Raw genomic sequence first — 19313 nt, forward strand, 5'->3', positions numbered from 1 at the left:
CTGCTGCAGTCTTCTCCCCACTCTACCTTCAGTACATGGTCGGCCAACTGCTATCTATATATAGAGTATAGACATCTTAGGGAACTGCAAGAATACGGGCCCTAGGCATCCATCGTTCACAAGACCATGCAGTTTTTTTTGGCGGTCCACAAATTGCGGATTCGCAAAACACGGATGGTGCCCGTGTGCCTTCCGCAATTTGCGGAACGGAACAGGAAGCCTATTATAGAAATGCCTCTTCTTGTCTGCAAAATGGACAAGAATAGGACAGGACTCATAATTTTTGCGGGGCCACGGAACGGAGCAATGGAATGCGGACAGCACACAGGGTGATGTCTGCATCTTTTGCGGACCCATTGAAATGAAAGGTTCCGTATACGGCGCGCAAAATACGTTTGTGTGAACGAGCCCTTGGTCAGTAGCATCGTTTACACTTCCATCTTGAGAGTCAATGACCCCCTTGACAGGACTGGCCAACAATCTAATGTGTGTGGGGATCTCCTGACTACTCCTCAGAAGATAATGAGGTTGTACGGACAACTTTAGGATTATTTAACAGAGCCAAGAAATTGGGATGGAAAAAGAATATACACAAATTCTGTCACGGCCTAAATTTGACCATACATAAATTTGTTGTGTATGGGGGTATGCCAACTCTTCCTCAAAATCAGATGCCAGGAGAAAGATCAATAAGGCCACCTGAATATCATTGTTCTCATGGGAGATAAGGCTAGGTTCACTGGCAGCAGTGGTGTAGAGCATATGCCGAAATTCTAGTATTTTGTTTATATGCAGGGACAGAATACAGGTTCCATACCTCCCAACCGTCCCAGATCCGGCGGGACAGTCCCGGATTACAGTGGCTGTCCCGCTGTCCCGGTACGGGGGAGGTATGTCCCGCTTTCTGGCAGCTGTCTGTGCGTCCATAGGAAGCAGAGACAGTTACCTGTAATATGATGAAGCAGAGAGCCGGCATAGGTTCCCTGCTTCATCCCCCCCCCCCCCCCCCCCCCCTGCCGGCTCTCCACTCCTCTGGTCTGTGCGGGGGGCGGCCGTCAGCAATGGGCTCCGCCTCCTTCACAGACTAGGGCAGCCGATGTCCTGCTGCTGCTGCTTGGTAGAGGGTAAGTATGTGGTGTTTATTTATTTTTAACTTTTTGGGGGAACAATTTGTGCATATTACTGGGGGACACAATGTGGGCATATTACTGGGGGGCACAATGTGTGCATATTACTGGGGGCACAATGTGGGCATATTACTGGGGGCACAATGTTGGCCTATTACTGGGGGCACAATGTTGGCATATTACTGGGGGGCACAATGTGTGCATATTACTGGGGGGCACAATGTGTGCATATTACTGGGTGGCACAATGTTGGCCTATTACTGGGGGCACAATGTGTGCATATTACTGGGGGACACAATGTGTGCATATTACTGGGGGGCACAATGTGTGCATATTACTGGGGGGCACAATGTGGGCATATTACTGGGGGGCACAATGTGGGCATATTACTGGGGGGCACAATGTGGGCATATTACTGGGTGGCACAATGTGGGCATATTACTGGGGGGCACAATGTGTGCATATTACTGGGTGGCACAATGTGGGCATATTACTGGGGGGCACAATGTGTGCATATTACTGGGGGACACAATGTGTGCATATTACTGGGGGACACAATGTGGGCATATTACTGGGGGGCACAATGTGGGCATATTACTGGGGGACACAATGTGTGCATATTACTGGGGGACACAATGTGTGCATATTACTGGGGGACACAATGTGGGCATATTACTGGGTGGCACAATGTGGGCATATTACTGGGGGGCACAATGTGTGCATATTACTGGGGGCACAATGTGGGCATATTACTGGGGGACACAATGTGTGCATATTACTGGGGGACACAATGTGTGCATATTACTGGGGGACACAATGTGTGCATATTACTGGGTGGCACAATGTGGGCATATTACTGGGGGGCACAATGTGGGCATATTACTGGGGGGCACAATGTGGGCATATTACTGGGGGCACAATGTGGGCATATTACTGGGGGCACAATGTGGGCATATTACTGGGGGCACAGCTGGGCATATTACTGGGGGCACATCGTTGGCATATTACTGGGGGGCACAATGTGGGCATATTACTGGGGGCACAATGTTGGCCTATTACTGGGGGCACAATGTTGGCCTATTACTGGGGGCACAATGTAGGCATATTACTGGGGGGCACAATGTGTGCATATTACTGGGGGGCACAATGTGTGCATATTACTGGGGGACACAATGTGTGCATATTACTGGGGGACACAATGTGTGCATATTACTGGGGGACACAATGTGTGCATATTACTGGGTGGCACAATGTGGGCATATTACTGGGGGGCACAATGTGTGCATATTACTGGGGGACACAATGTGTGCATATTACTGGGGGACACAATGTGGGCATATTACTGGGGGGCACAATGTGGGCATATTACTGGGGGACACAATGTGTGCATATTACTGGGGGACACAATGTGTGCATATTACTGGGGGACACAATGTGTGCATATTACTGGGTGGCACAATGTGGGCATATTACTGGGGGGCACAATGTGTGCATATTACTGGGGGCACAATGTGGGCATATTACTGGGGGGCACAATGTGTGCATATTACTGGGGGACACAATGTGTGCATATTACTGGGGGACACAATGTGTGCATATTACTGGGTGGCACAATGTGGGCATATTACTGGGGGGCACAATGTGGGCATATTACTGGGGGGCACAATGTGGGCATATTACTGGGGGCACAATGTGGGCATATTACTGGGGGCACAATGTGGGCATATTACTGGGGGCACAGCTGGGCATATTACTGGGGGCACATCGTTGGCATATTACTGGGGGCACAAGGTGGGCATATTACTGGGGGCACAATGTTGGCCTATTACTGGGGGCACAATGTTGGCCTATTACTGGGGGCACAATGTTGGCCTATTACTGGGGGCACAATGTGGGCATATTACTGGTGGCACAATGTGGGCATATTACTGGTGGCACAATGTGGGCATATTACTGGGGGGCACAATGTTGGCATATTACTGGGGGCACAATGTTGGCATATTACTGGGGGCACAATGTGGGCATATTACTGGGGGCACAATGTTGGCCTATTACTGGGGGCACAATGTTGGCCTATTACTGGGGGCACAATGTTGGCCTATTACTGGGGGCACAATGTTGGCATATTACTGGGGGCACAATGTGGGCATAATTCTGTGAAGACACAATGTGGGCATAAATACAGTGCGGTGGCATGAAGGGGGAATAATTACTATGTGGGGGTATTAAGGGGACTGGGTGGGATTAGGTGTATAGTTATGTTTTGGGCGGAGTTAGAGGCGTGGCCTAGTGTGGAAAAATTTTGCTTCGCATGCCACACAATGTGCCCGTCTACAAAGTTGGGAGGTATGTGGTTCACCGATGTGAACCTAACCTAAGCTGCCATCAGCAACTTATTTCCTTCTCCCCAATGAAAACACATATTGAGGAGGAATAGCTGAAAAGATTCATACTTACCTATTCCCTGCCACTTGCGCACTGACTCCCATTTCTCCATCTTCCAGTCCCCGGGTTCTCTTCTGGCTGGAGCATGGACATGGCACCTGCACCGCTGCAGACAATGACTGGTTTCAGTGGTGATATGCCGCTTGGGGACATGTCACTGCTGAAGTCGGTCATTGGCTGCAGCGACACAAGAGACCATGTCTATAGCCAGCCAGAATAAAACAAGCTAGGGAACGGAAGATGGAGGAACAAGAGGCAGGGCACAGGACCACAACAGCAGGCAGAGGGCACGTATGAATCTTTCAGTAGGCGATGCAGGCTAGGAGCCTTCAGTGAACAGTTAATTATTCTTGGAAAACCCCTTTAACCACCAGATGTGAAATAATGATGGAGTATCTTGTGTGAGAGCAGAGCAATCGCTACTAGATGGCCGAGATGTCTCGAGGAGCCTGTAAACACAGGCTTTCTGACGTAAGAACAGAAACGAACAGGAAGACACTGGGATTGAAACAAGCTGTTTAATATGCCTAAACATATGCGTCTGCAATCCCTATATCTGTACACACATGCCACTATATTCTAGATGCTGATGAACTTATTCCAGCTGTGCATAATTATATTACAGCTACAATAGGCATCTGTACTTGGGATGCACTTCAGCTCTTCTGTAACTTAAAGTTCCCAATCCTGAAGCTAAATCAGTACCAGGATGCCAAAACCATGGCCCACTGGGCTTTGGTTTCTGTGAGACAACCAGGACGCATTTACTTCTGATACGGGAGCACAGTCAGGAATGGGTTAAAGCCCCCTGGGTACAACTAGACAGAGACAGGTCAATAAGTAGTAATGATCAATCACCCTGGCCCCTATAAAGCTGAGCCGGAGGAAGGAGTCAGTGTATTTTTTTTCCTCTTGGATATCTGCAACGCTGCTGCATAGTCAACGTTTGCACTCTTGATGGGAAAATATAGGCTAGACATTCTCACTCCAAAGGCCTCTATTTACCATAGAATATTTGAATGTAGTCTTTTCTCCTATTTCTGACGGTGCTGCCGTAGGACGTCCAGGAAAATGAAAATTTATTTACCTGAGATTTTCATTTCCTGTAGTCCGTAGGCAGCACAGCTTTCCCTCCCTTTAATTAATTTAACATTGCTTTATAAAAATACTGGCTCCTTCCTCCTGTTCAGCTTTATAGGGGCTACGGTGATTGGTTAATTGATTGATTGATAATTACTAATTATAAACCTGTCTCTGACTAGTCATACCTAGGGGGCTTTAGCCCGTTCGTGACGGTGCTGCCTACAGACTACAGGAGATAAAAATTTCTGGTAAATACATTTTCGTTTTAATTATCAGGTCTGGGAAGATCTTAATCATATTTACTCCAGAAAATTAGAAAAAAAAACATTTTCTATCAGTGGTGACACATCAGGCATCTTGAGATGCTCACCACCATTGTGCTGGCCACTAGGGTTGAATAGAGCCTTCCAGTTGCCAATTGTTGAGTCGATAATCAGTAACAGATATTACTGAAGCTTTCTGTCTATCAGGAGGATGATATTTCATACATCTGCTGAGGTTTCCCAGGGAGGACACATACCACAGATTTAGAGATCATTCTTTAGAAAACTCAAGAAATGAAGAATGAATACTTTCACGCAAGCGCGTAGAGTTTTTGTTCTGGCCTAAACAAATCCCTAGGGCTACGAACAAGGACTGGGAGATACACACGCTATGTAAGAGAGACAACAAACTGAGTAACTACAGAAACATCCTCCAAGAATCCTCGTTGGACTGTGGGCCATTGTTTATCACCAGGAGTCATAATTAAGACCAGAGGTTCGAATTCTCAAAACATGACACAATGATTCATATAAGAGTAAAGACATGGCTTTACTATTTTTAAGTTAACTGGTTCCCTATCAAAGCCTATCATGCGATACTGACTAAGAACCACACAGCATTATATTCTCCATCATGAAACGTCAACTCTAGGGAAAGCCAGTATATCAAATCCTTTTTAAAAAAAACATTTTCTAATAGTATACTAATGATAGGGACAACGGCATTCCAGTAAATACTGTATCTACAAAAAGGTATACATATCATGCAGCTATGTCCCTAAAGTCCCACCCACCACCAAGCGAAGAAACGGTTACCAAGAGCCACATCTATATCCTGTCAAAATATAGCCAACGCAGAACCTATGTTCAAGGGTTCAGAGTGCACCATACCCCCACTAGAACATCTCACCCACCTATCCTACCATACTCAGGACTTTTCCTGTACAACATATCGAAAATCAGGTTGGCCACACGTGTACAGCAGAAGGAACGTTACCGTAATCTACAGGAAGGATCAGACAAGTTGGAAAGAAGAGAATTCCCTGCTAGCAGAGAACCATTTGTCCCACAGGGCTGTGAATTTGGAAACATATTTTCTTTTCATATAGACTCCCGTCTCAAGACGAAGCACTTCATTTACCCTCCCAAGAAACCCATTAATAGTGGGAGGATGCGGGCGAATCCAATGCTGTGCAATCATCTTCTGGGCCTGAAATAGTAAGCGTTGCGCACTAAGAAGTACATTGTGATCCCCGGTGCATGGCCCTAAAGTACCCAGAATACAAGCCCTGGGATCAAACAGGACATGGACACAATAAACGTCCCAAATCGCCTTCAAAAGCCGGACAGATGCGTGCATCCCCATAACATACATAGAGTAGATGCAGGGCCCGTTCCGCATCTCCGACAAGAAGGATCAGGTCTAACCCCAATATATAGGAATAACTGTATACTCAGGGAAAAAGCAGTAGTTGTGACATATGCCGACCCTCGCAAACTGAGAGCTGTGGCGTCAACACCTCGTTCCATTGGTCTACCGATATGGGACCTACATCTTTCTCCCATTTCTGCTTGGCCAGAAGTATTCCATCTCCCGTAGACTCAATAAGTAGGTTTCTATAAATTAAAGATATTAACCCTTTTGTGGAGCCTCTAGTCAGGATCTGTTGCATAATAGGTACCACTTCACACCTTGCGGAACAGGTTTTAAACTGTGCCCGAAAGGCGTGCAGAACTGTAGAAACTGGTAAAAGGAAACTTCAGGGAAGAATAAACTCGTCCAGAAATTGCTCGAATAGCGGATAACTATCAGATTGGTGGGGGTCCTACTGCTGGGACCCCCAATGATCACGAGAATGGGAGCCCCGTACTCTGTGCAGCTCCCCTGAAGTGACTGGAGCGGCTGGTAGCACATGTGTGCTGGCGCTCCGCTCATTTCTATGGGAGTTCTGGAGATAGCAGAGTACAGCGCTTGGCCATCCTGTGGATAGGGGATAACTTTTAACTACCGGAATACCCCTGTGTATCTAAGCCTGTAATATTTCATAGAATCTGCTGAGCTGATGAACCTTAAGGGGTTGCTCCAAGATACTATTATACTAAAAAAGATCATGGAACTCATATTGCTGGGACCGACACCAATCACAAGAACGGGAGTCCTGCTGTGTCCCTTCCTTCCTGTATGAATTGTACCACAGTCAAGCATACTGCTACTCCATTCATTTCTATAGGGCTACAGAAGACAGTCGAGTGCTGTACTTGACTATCTCCTGCAGTCAAGGCCGGCATTATAATAAGGCAGACCAAGCGGCTGCCTTAGGGCGCAGAGACGGGGGTGGTGGAAAAATAATAAAAAATATTTTTTAAATGCCCTGTATTTTTCGCCCCTGGGTCTTATGGGGCGAATACTAATGAACCGCTTCCATTTTGGAAGCGCTTCATTAGTACCGGAGGACCGGGAAGCAATGAAGGATCTGTACTCACCGCTTCCTGGTCCTCCGCTCGGCTGTCTGCTGTAAAGGGCTGCGCACCGAGAGCCAGGAAGAAGAGAGAGAGCGCTGGTGGTGAGGAGCGGCGGCGTCCAGGAGCAGGAGAAGTATGTTTTTTGTTTTTTTTTATTTGTGCTGATGGCTGACATGCATGATGGCTGACATGGGGGCTGATGGCTGACATGGGGGCATGATGGCTGACATGGGGGCATGATGGCTGACATGGGGGCTGATGGCTGACATGGGGGCTGATGGCTGACATGGGGGCTGATGGCTGACATGGGGGCATGATGGCTGACATGGGGGCTGATGGCTGACATGGGGGCTGATGGCTGACATGGGGGCTGATGGCTGACATGGGGGCTGATGGCTGACATGGAGGGCTGATGGATGGGGGCTGATGGCTGACATGGGGGGCTGATCTGAGGCATTGGGGTTCTGATCTGAGGTCTGATTAACATTTGGGGTCTGATTGCTGGTCTGACCTGAGATGCAATGGAAAATATTTTTTTCTTATTATCCTCCTCTAAGTCCTAGGTGCGTCTTATAGGGCGAAAAATACGGTCCTCAAACCAGCGATTGTCTGAAGTAGAGAGAAGATACCGGGACCACATAGAGGAGAAGCCAGCTGCTGCAGACGGATCCAGGGCCAGGTGAGCTGCAAGGGGGGGGGGGGGACACGCTTTGCTTGTGTTGGCAAAAATCCTTGCCCCGGCACTGCCTGCAGTCTCATAGAAAATAAATAGAGCATCAGCAGATATGCTGTGGGGGGGGGGCTGTTTTTGTGACCCGCACCTACAAGGAGAACAGAGCGGAGAAAGTTGAGGAGGGTGCACTGCGCGTGCGCAGCCGCCCTCCATTCATTTCTATGCTAGCTGGCTCGGCTATTTCCGTCGGCACCATAGAAGTGAATGGGAGCGGTGGCCGCGCATCACTTCAATGGGAGAGGCGGGGAGCTGCACCTGGTGGTGGACAGACCGCGGGAAACCAGGGGTCCTCCAGCCACAACTCTCCCCCGGCTCCGTTCTCCTTGTAGGTGCGGGTTCCAGAGGTGGGACCCGCACCTATCAGACAATGGGGGCATATAATAGCGATATGCCCCCATTGTCTAAGATGGGATAACCCTTTTAACATGTGTGATACTGTCTACTGACTGAGCCAATCATGTGTGATACTGGTTCAGAGAACCTCACAGCTGTATTTTCACAGACCAATCTTAATAATTTGGAAGGGTCTTACCTCTGTAATCTGGATGAAGTACAGATGGGCGCTGCTCAACATAAGCCTCATTACTGTAGCTTTCATCTGAGGGATAACCTGAGCCTAAAGGTAGAGGTAAAATACAATTGTTATTCAGACATGACTCTCTTACCATTGTGTCCTGACCTCTTATCATTGTGTTTTGGAGTAGCTGACTCCATAATGAAAACCAAAAAGTCAAACGGACCCCACTGAATTGGAATTAGTGCCAACGTGGTGTATATCATTTTGTCTGGAAAAATAGCTCTGCTTGCTGCGCTCTCCTTCTCCGAATATACAGGGTGGGCCATTTATATGGATACACCTTAATAAAATGGGAATGGTTGGTGATATTAACTTCCTGTTTGTGGCACATTAGTATATGTGAGGGGGGAAACTTTTCAAGATGGGTGGTGACCATGGCGGCCATTTTGAAGTCGGCCATTTTGAATCCAACTTTATTTTTTTCAATAGGAAGAGGGTCATGTGACACATCAAACTTATTGGGAATTTCACACGGAAAACAATGGTGTGCTTGGTTTTAACGTAACTTTATTCTTCATGAGTTATTTACAAGTTTCTGACCACTTATAAAATGTGTTCAATGTGCTGCCCATTGTGTTGGATTGTCAATGCAACCCTCTTCTCCCACTCTTCACACACTGATAGCAACACCGCAGGAGAAATGCTAGCACAGGCTTCCAGTATCCGTAGTTTCAGGTGCTGCACATCTCGTATCTTCACAGCATAGACGATTACCTTCAGATGATACGAGATGTGCAGCACCTAAAACTACGGATACTGGAAGCCTGTGCTAGCATTTCTCCTGCGGTGTTGCTATCAGTGTGTGAAGAGTGGGAGAAGAGGGTTGCATTGACAATCCAACACAATGGGCAGCACATTGAACACATTTTATAAGTGGTCAGAAACTTGTAAATAACTCATGAAAGAATAAAGTTACGTTAAAACCAAGCCACCATTGTTTTTCTTGTGAAATTCCCAATAAGTTTGATGTGTCACATGACCCTCTTCCTATTGAAAAAACAAAAGTTGGATTCAAAATGGCCGACTTCAAAATGGCCGCCATGGTCACCACCCATCTTGAAAAGTTTCCCCCCTCACATATACTAATTTTCCACAAACAGGAAGTTAATATCACCAACCATTCACATTTTATTAAGGTGTATCCATATAAATGGCCCACCCTGTATAACCGAACATCTGCAATGCAGGCTTCTGATCGGGACATCACACAGATGTGAACAGAGCCTTACAGAAGCAGTTATGGAGTCACATACATAGCCCATTCTCTCTCCTTTCTTCTTACGACAGGCAGAAATCAGACTCCATATGAAGTTTTAATAAGTATTAGTTTCTACCGGGAATAATAGCTCCTGATGCTATAATAAAGGCTACGTCTACCAGACATGCACAGTCAGCGGGAAAAATCCACCGCAAAATAATTCAAAACAAACCCACAAGACATAGGAGCTGACATGTTGTGGATTTTGCTGCGGACCTGCCACAGATGTACCACATCCATTTAAATCCATGGCAGAAGTCCACAGCATATGTTCACATACTACGCGGAAGCGATTTGGTAATACGCCCACATTTGCAAAATCCACAGCGTATCCGCAATGTATGAACGCAACGTAAATCTCTAGTCCATTGTGGTTATTCATTTCACCCTCAACCAGAATCACCCGCGGACAGAGAGATGGAAGAGACAGTAATTCTAAAGTTCACAGTTTCCCAGTAAAGACTCCACAGAGGAAACAAGTGGATTTCATTTCATTACTTTACAGGCAGCAGGAGAGCGGCTGGAGCGCGAGATCGACGTTCCAGGGCCGTGAAATCCCATTACCATTGATTTCTCTTCAGAGGAGCCCCCTCACTGTGTATCGCAAGATTTAATTTAGAGTCCTAGGATGTTCAGCCACATAAAGCGCTCAGTCCGACCCCGTCTGTGTCAAATGTCCTGTCACTTTCCCTTAAAGGGTTTTCCATTTTAACTTGGGAGTATAAAGGGGTTTTCAAAGATTTTCTTTCCCTGATGACCTATCCTCAGGATAAGGCTCCATTCACACGTCCGCAATTTCGTTCCGCATTTAGCGGAACGGAATTGCGGACCCATTCATTTCTATGGGGCCCCACGATGTGCGGCCTGGCTCCGGAAATGCGGACCCACATTTCCGTTCCTGAAAAAAATAGAACATGTCCTATTCTTGTTCGCAATTGCGGAAAAGAATAGGCATATTCTATTAGTGCCGGCGATGTGCGGTCCGCAAAATGCGGAATGCACATTGCCGCTGTCTGTGTTTTGCAGATCAGCGGATCCGCAAAACATGTTAAGGACGTGTGAATGGAGCCTAAGGCTACATGCACACGAACATTGTTTGTTTCTGTGTCCATTCCGTTTTTTTTGCAGATAGGATGTGGACCCATTCATTTCAATGAGTCCGGAAAAAAATGCGGACAGCACACCGCGTGCTGTCCACATCAGTATGTCCGCTCCGTAGCCCCGCAAAAAAAAATATAACATGTCCTATTCTTGTCCGTTTTAGGCACTGTTACAATGGATCCGCAAAAAAAACAGATGTCATCCGTTTTTTTTTGCGGATACGCAATTTGCGGACCGCAAAACACATACGGTCGTGTGCATGTAGCCTCAGGATACATGCACACAAACGTTAGGGTTCCGTACCTGTGCTGCGGACCGCAATTTGCCCAGACACAAAATCCATTGAAATAAGTAGCTATATCTGTCTCTAAACAGTGGAGAAGGGCATTACGGGTGCAGTAGTACCACATGTATGAGGGACAGTTGCTTGAAGGTCTCATGTGAGCTACTGCCCACCCACAGAAAGGTAAGGAAGTCCTCCAGGCAAGCAGATAAATGAGAAAAATAAAGAAGTCTGTGAAGGTTCTCTTCCATCCAGGTTATGGTATAATGGCGGTAATAATTCTGGAGCTGTTCAGTTGTTCTGACTTATTACTACTGATAAAAGACTCAAATTTGCGGGATGTCCCAGATAGTGACACATATGATGTTTTTATTTTGTGCCTTCTTCGATATATTTCACCCCCGGCTTTGGATATTGACCTTGCTTTCCTGCTTGCTGTTTTGGGACCCTGACATGACTTCCTGGTTTTGACTTCTGTTCTCATTGACCATAAGAAAATGTTGTCTGGAGACGACTCATTGACATCTATGGGAGAATGTAGCGAGCATGCTCTGTAACCTGTGCAAAGGTCATATTTGTAAGCTGATGATGATAAGACTGCTGAAAAGTGATCTCCAGAGATCAGGGAGTGTCAGTCTCTTGAGACCTTTGTAGTCAGTGTGAAAACTGCAATTATTATTATTTTTTTTTAATATAGATAATGAGATGCAGTAAATTTGCAAACTGTGTAACACAAAAAGTTGACTTAAACAACAGGTCTTTTTCTAATGATAAATTCCCTTTATAGGGGGCCTGCGATCAAAAAATCCAGTTGACTCTTGTTTTAGAATGATATAATGATATTTTCTCCTGTCTCACTAAATCAAAATGTACACAAATATTATATATTAAAACACATTATTTAGCAGCTCCATCTACAAGCGCATTGGACTCTCATGTGACTTCAAATACACTGCTGAGCGACAGAGACTGGAGCCGAGCTACAATATCATATCCCGTACAGCCGGAGGATAAATGTGGCACTTTTTGAAAGAAAGCAGATATTTTTTCCAATCCTGAAAAATTCTTAGCAACAGATGATAAACTGTTACTTTGTAACTAATAGAACGTGACCACCAATATTACAGGGGATATTTTGCAAAAATGGCAGCTACAATGGAAGGATTCACTATCAATAGCTGCTCTGCTGTTATACTGTGCCTACCATAACCTATGGCAGTGCTGCTTATATAAAACATATAAATGGTTCCAATATGCTACTGAAAGCTACTCTATTGAAAGGGCCTAACACAGGAAATTCTCCAGGGACTGGGGGGAGGGGGTAATAGAAAAATGCTCAATCTTGTAAAAAGATTATGACAATATACAGGGTGGGCCATTTATATGGATACACCTTAATAAAATGGGAATGGTTGGTGATATTAACTTCCGGTTTGTGGCACAATAGTATATGTGAGGGGGGAAACTTTTCAAGATGGGTGGTGATCATGGCGGCCATTTTGAAGTCGGCCATTTTGAATCCAACTTTTGTTTTTTCAATAGGAAGAGGGTCATGTGACACATCAAACTTATTGGGAATTTCACAAGAAAAATGGTGTGCTTGGTTTTAACGTAACTTTATTCTTTCATGAGTTATTTACAAGTTTTTGACCACTTATAAAATGTGTTCAATGTGCTGCCCATTGTGTTGGATTGTCAATGCAACCCTCTTCTCCCACTCTTCACACACTGATAGCAACACCGCAGGAGAAATGCTAGCACAGGCTTCCAGTATCCGTAGTTTCAGGTGCTGCACATCTCGTATCTTCACAGCATAGACAATTGCCTTCAGATGACCCCAAAGATAAAAGTCTAAGGGGGTCAGATCGGGAGACCCTGGGGGCCATTCAACTGGCCCACAACGACTAATCCACTTTCCAGGAAACTGTTCATCTAGGAATGTTTGGACCTGACACCCATAATGTGGTGATGGGTGCACCATCTTGCTGGAAAAACTCAGGGAACGTACCAGCTTCAGTGCATAAAGAGGGAAGCACATCATCATGTAGCAATTTCGCATATCCAGTGGCCTTGAGGTTTCCATTGATGAAGAATGGCCCCACTATCTTTGTACCCCATATACCACACCATACCATCAATGGTGCAGCACCTGAAACTACGGATACTGGAAGCCTGTGCTAGCATTTCTCCTGCGGTGTTGCTATCAGTGTGTGAAGAGTGGGAGAAGAGGGTTGCATTGACAATCCAACACAATGGGCAGCACATTGAACACATTTTATAAGTGGTCAAAAACTTGTAAATAACTCATGAAAGAATAAAGTTACGTTAAGACCAAGCACACCATTGTTTTTCGTGTGAAATTCCCAATAAGTTTGATGTGTCACATGACCCTCTTCCTATTGAAAAAACAAAAGTTGGATTCAAAATGGCCGACTTCAAAATGGCCACCACCCATCTTGAAAAGTTTCCCCCCTCACATATACTAATGTGCCACAAACAGGAAGTTAATATCACCAACCATTCCCATTTTATTAAGGTGTATCCATATAAATGGCCCACCCTGTATATTTAATGTAATCATTAAAGGAGTTGTCTGGGCTTTATCTACTGATGACCTATCCTTGGGATAGGTCATCGATATCAGATCGGGGCGGGTGCAGGGTGTCGGACCACCACCGATCTGATATTGATGACCTACCCTATTAGCTGTACGAGGAGACGGCGCGCACAGTATACACGTGCCGTCTCCCGTCTCTCTTCCTGTCCGCTGCTGCAGTCCCATAGACATACAGCAGCGGACAGGAAGGGAGATGGCACGTGTATACTGTGCGTGCCGTCTCCTAGCACAGCTGATCGGCGGGGGTGCAGGGTGTCAGACCACCACCGATCTGATATTGATGACCTACCCTATTAGCTGTACGAGGAGACGGCGCACACAGTATACACGTGCCGTCTCCCGTCTCTCTTCCTGTCCGCTGCTGCAGTCCCATAGACATACAGCAGCGGACAGGAAGGGAGATGGCACGTGTACACTGTGTGCGCCGTCTCCTCGTACAGCTGATCGACGGGGGTGCGGCTGTCGGACCCACTGATCTGATATTGATGACCTATCCTGAGCATAGGTCATCAATAAAAAAAGCCCGGACAACCCCGTTAACTGGCTTAATACTGGAACCTTATTTTGCATTCAAATAATGACCAGTTTTAGCGAGACAGTAGTTATAAGATGCCTTCACACATGGCAGATTGTGTTACACAATTTTCAGCGACTGAAAATCTGTTCCATTCATCAGAACGAGGCTTGCAAAAATCCATGAGTTTGCTGCCAAAACAACACCATTCTGCAACAAATTCTGCAGAGTGTGAGGCACCGATATAGAGATGGCTAGGCCGTCTGCTCGAACTTGTAAGGGGAAACTAAAGCCCCTTCACATTCCTGTACAGGATCATGATTGGGGACTTCCAGTGGAAGTCAGGTTCCAGCGCACATAGTAGTGAGAGCATACATTTTGTGGTTCCAGACTGTCTCTCCTACAAAACCTCAAGACATTTGGAAAACATTACAAATGGAATGAAATCATTGTGCACAGCGCGTCCTCCTCCATCTACTCATGGATTATAAACTGACTCAGTGTCAGCAAGTAGTCTACTGGATACAGACGACACCTGTGGTATTGGTTAGGCCGGGTTCACATCACCATTAGTGTTGAGCGAACTTGTGTTTTAAGTTCGGCGTCTAAAGTTCGGGTTTGGGTTATCGAAGAATCGTGTTTAGGATTCTAAATTCCGTTATGGTCCGTGGTAGCGGAATCCATAACGCGATTCTTCGATAACCCGAACTTTAGACGCTGAACTTAAAACACAAGTTCGCTCAACACTAATCACCACTATCAAGTTTATGCATCTAGGGGTTCACTTTGGCATATTGCATATATTCGGATTTGATAAATTGGGTAGTGATGATGTGGCCACCAATAATATGGAAGAACCTGCGATCATTGCATTTTTCCTTTTGTAAATTTAGTTGAATTTAAGTTTGTTACTGATGGCCCCCCTCTCCCCATATGATGTACGCAGCAGATATACATCACCATATATCAGCCACATGGCTATCGACTTATGGCCACGTTATCCAATAGTTCTGATATGATTGAAAAATCGCAAATACTAAAAATTACAATAATATAAAACTGCGCAAACTGCATCATACCAGCCAAACCAGAGACATCCAAGTATTGATAGCTCTCTTTTGGGGTTCTTGCCCCTCCTCAAGTACAAAGCAGGGTTGTCTGGATGAGATGCTTAGATCCATGAGGAAAAACGTATACAAACTAACACATTCCACCCAACCAGTATCCTGCTCTGGACTGATGAAACATAGAAACCTAGAATGTGTCGGCAGATAAGAACCATTTGGCCCATCTAGTCTGCCCAATATACTAAATACTATGGATAGCCCCGGCCCTATCTTATATGAAGGATGGCCTTATGCCTATCCCATGCATGCTTAAACTCCTTCACTGTATTTGCAGCTACCACTTCTGCAGGAAGGCTATTCCATGCATCCACTACTCTCTCAGTAAAGTAATACTTCCTGATATTACTTTTAAACCTTTGCCCCTCTAATTTAAAACTATGTCCTCTTGTAGCAGTTTTTCTTCTTTTAAATATTCTCTCCTCTTCTACCTTGTTGATTCCCTTTATGTATTTAGCAGTTTCTATCATATCCCCTCTGTCTCGTCTTTCTTCCAAGCTATACATGTTAAGGTCCTTTAATCTTTCCTGCAATCCATGTACTAGTTTAGTAGCTCTTCTCTGAACTCTCTCTAAAGTATCAATATCCTTCTGGAGATATGGTCTCCAGTACTGAGCACAATACTCCAAATGAGGTCTCACTAGTGCTCTGTAGAGCGGCATGAGCACCTCCCTCTTTCTACTGGTAATGCCTCTCCCTATACACCCAAGCATTCTGCTAGCATCTCCTGCTGCTCTATGACATGGTCTGCCTACCTTTAAGTCTTCTGAAATAATGACCCCTAAATCCCTTTCCTCAGATACTGAGGTTAGGACTGTATCACTGATTGTATATTCTGCTCTTGGGTTTTTACGCCCCAGGTGCATTATCTTGCACTTATCAACATTAAATTTTAGTTGCCAGATTTTTGACCATTCCTCTAGTTTTCCTAAATCCTTTTCCATTTGGAGTATCCCTCCAGGAACATCAACCCTGTTACAAATCTTTGTGTCATCAGCAAAAAGACACACCTTACCATCGAGGCTGTCTGCAATTTCGCTGATAAAGATATTAAACAATATGGGTCCCAGAACAGATCCCTGAGGTACCCCACTGGTAACAATACCATGGTCTGAATATACTCCATTGACTACAACCCTCTGTTGTCTGTCCCTCAACCACTGCCTAATCCATTCAACAATATGGGAGTCTAAGCCCAAAGACTGCAATTTATTGATAAGCCTTTTATGTGGGACAGTATCAAAAGCCTTACTAAAGTCTAGATAAGCGATGTCTACTGCACCTCCGCCATCTATTATTTTAGCCACCCAATCAAAAAAATCAATAAGATTAGTTTGACATGATCTCCCTGAAGTAAACGCATGCTGTTTTTCATCTTTCAATCCATGGGATTTTAGATGTTCCACAATCCTCTCCTTAAGTATGGTTTCCATCAATTTCTCCACTATTGATGTCAGGCTTACTGGCCTATAGTTGCCCGATTCCTCCCTACTACCTTTCTTGTGAATGGGCACCACATTTGCTAATTTCCAATCTTCTGGGATGACTCCTGTTACCAGTGATTGGTTAAATAAATCTGTTAATGGTTTTGCTAGTTCACAGCTGAGCTCTTTTAATAGCTTTGGGTGTATCCCATCAGGCCCCTGTGACTTATTTGTATTAATTTTAGACATCTGACTTAGAACCTCTTCCTCTGTAAAGACACATGCATCAAAAGATTCATTAGTCTTCCTTCCTAATTGAGGTCCTTTTCCTTCATTTTCCTTTGTAAAAACTGAACAGAAGTATTCATTGAGGCAGTCAGCTAGTTCTTTATCTTCTTCCATATACCTTCCTTCTTTTGTTTTTAATTTGGTAATTCCTTTCATTTATGTATCTGAAGAATGTCTTATCGCCTTTTTTCACTGACTAAGATAATTTCTCTTCTGCCGGTGCTTTAGAAGCTCTTATAACTTGTTTGACCTCTCTCTGCCTAATCTTATAAATTTGCCTGTCATCCTAGTTTTTTTTTTTATAATTACTAAATGCTATCTTTTTGTTTTTAATGATTTTGGCCACTTCTGCTGAGTACCACAGTGGTCTCTTCCTTTTTTTGCTTTTACTGGCAAGCCTAATGCAATTATCTGTTGCCTTCAATAGTGCCTCTTTTAAGTAGTCCCATTTCTCCTGCACTCCATTGAAACTGTTCCAATCTGATAGGGACTCGTATACCACTAATCTAATTTTAGAAAAGTCAGTTTTTCTAAAAACTAAAACTTTTGTTTTTGTGTGGTGTGACTCAGTCACTGTACTTATAGTAAACCACACTGACTGGTGATCACTAGATCCCAAGCTTTCCCCTACACTAATATCATATACCAAATTCCGATTTGTAAATACTAAATCTAAAATGGCCTCCTTCCGGGTTGGCTCCTCAACTACTTGCTGTAGAGATAATCCCAGTAGGGAATTTAGAATATCTGTACTCCTGCCAGAACTAGCTATTTTGGTTTTCCAGTTTACATGAGGAAGATTAAAGTCTCCCATAATGAGAACTTCCCATTTCAATGTCATTTTAGCTATTTCCTCAACTAGTAGATCATCTAATTCTTTGACTTGGCTAGGTGGTCTATATATCACACCTACACGAGTTACCTTATGATTATCGAGCTGCAAGGTAACCCAAACTGACTCTAAATTGGTCTCGCTAACTTGTATTAAATTAGATTTTATGCTATCTTTCACAAACAGGGCCACCCCTCCCCCTTTCTTGCCTTCTCTGTCTTTCCTATATAGAGAGAACCCTGGTATTGTTATATCCCAGTCATTACTCCCATTGAACCATGTCTCAGTAACAGCCACTAAATCTATATTCTCAGATGCCATTATAGACTCAAGTTCATTGATCTTATTCCCTAAACTGCGAGCATTTGTAGGCAAGACTCTGAGCTTGTCATTTCTTAACCTCTGTGCTACTGGCATCTTTTGGCATTGTTCCGGGGGGCAGTCGGACTGCTGGATTATCACCCTTTTGCCCCCCTTTCCTAGTTTAAATGCTCCTTAGAAAATACTTGGAATTGTTCACTGAGGACATTCGTTCCCTTGAGAGAAAGATGCAAACCATCTTTCTTGTACAGTTCTTTTCCATTCCAACGAGAGCTAACATGAGACACAAAGCCAAACCCTTGGTTCAGACACCATTCACCAAGCCATACATTGAATTCCTTAATGCGCATCTTCCTGTCATGCTGAGGGGCAAGAACCCCAAAAAACAGTGCCATCTACAGATGGGTGGCTGTGTATGTTTAGTGGAGTTTATCTTCGTTATTGATGGCCTCCCTCTCTTCCTCTATGATGTACGCAGCAGACCACTAGCGCAGATGTGAACAGCCTCAGATGCTGCAGAACATTTTAATAGTGACAAGAGAACTACAAGTCGCATCCTGACCATATTGTTATTATTGCAAATTAGGGGGCAATACAGGGAGGGGGTAAAAGAGTAGAGGACTACCACTCCAAGCATGTCCAGCTCATTATCATGGGGCATCAGTGGACATTATAGGGAAAGAGGTATAAGAGACCTACAAATCCCAGCATGCACAGACTATTAATATGGAGCATCAGTGGTGATGACATAGAGAAGGATATAATAGGAAAGAACTACAACTCCCAGCATTTATAGGATGTTATTATGGTATGTCAGAGGGCAGTGAGTAAAAAGAAAGATTTACAACTCCTTGTATTTG

General features: G+C 44.7%; 1 protein-coding gene across 4 annotated transcripts in view; it reads right to left on the reverse strand.

Annotated features, from left to right (window-relative positions):
* Positions 1-19313, reverse strand: part of SRPX2 (sushi repeat containing protein X-linked 2) — a 40457-nt gene that overhangs the window by 10990 nt on the left and 10154 nt on the right. For 3 of the 4 annotated variants that reach the window (XM_040405586.1, XM_040405587.1, XM_040405588.1), the window contains one exon: positions 8647-8730. In XM_040405586.1, coding sequence (XP_040261520.1) covers positions 8647-8730 — 84 coding nt within the window. Of the gene's footprint in view, positions 1-8646; positions 8731-8800; positions 8939-19313 lie in introns of those variants that run through there. The other variant, XM_040405585.1, reaches the window with a different exon arrangement.

The sequence above is a fragment of the Bufo bufo genome, chromosome 8, assembly GCF_905171765.1.
Source record: "Bufo bufo chromosome 8, aBufBuf1.1, whole genome shotgun sequence".
NCBI classification, from domain to species: Eukaryota; Metazoa; Chordata; class Amphibia; order Anura; family Bufonidae; genus Bufo; species Bufo bufo.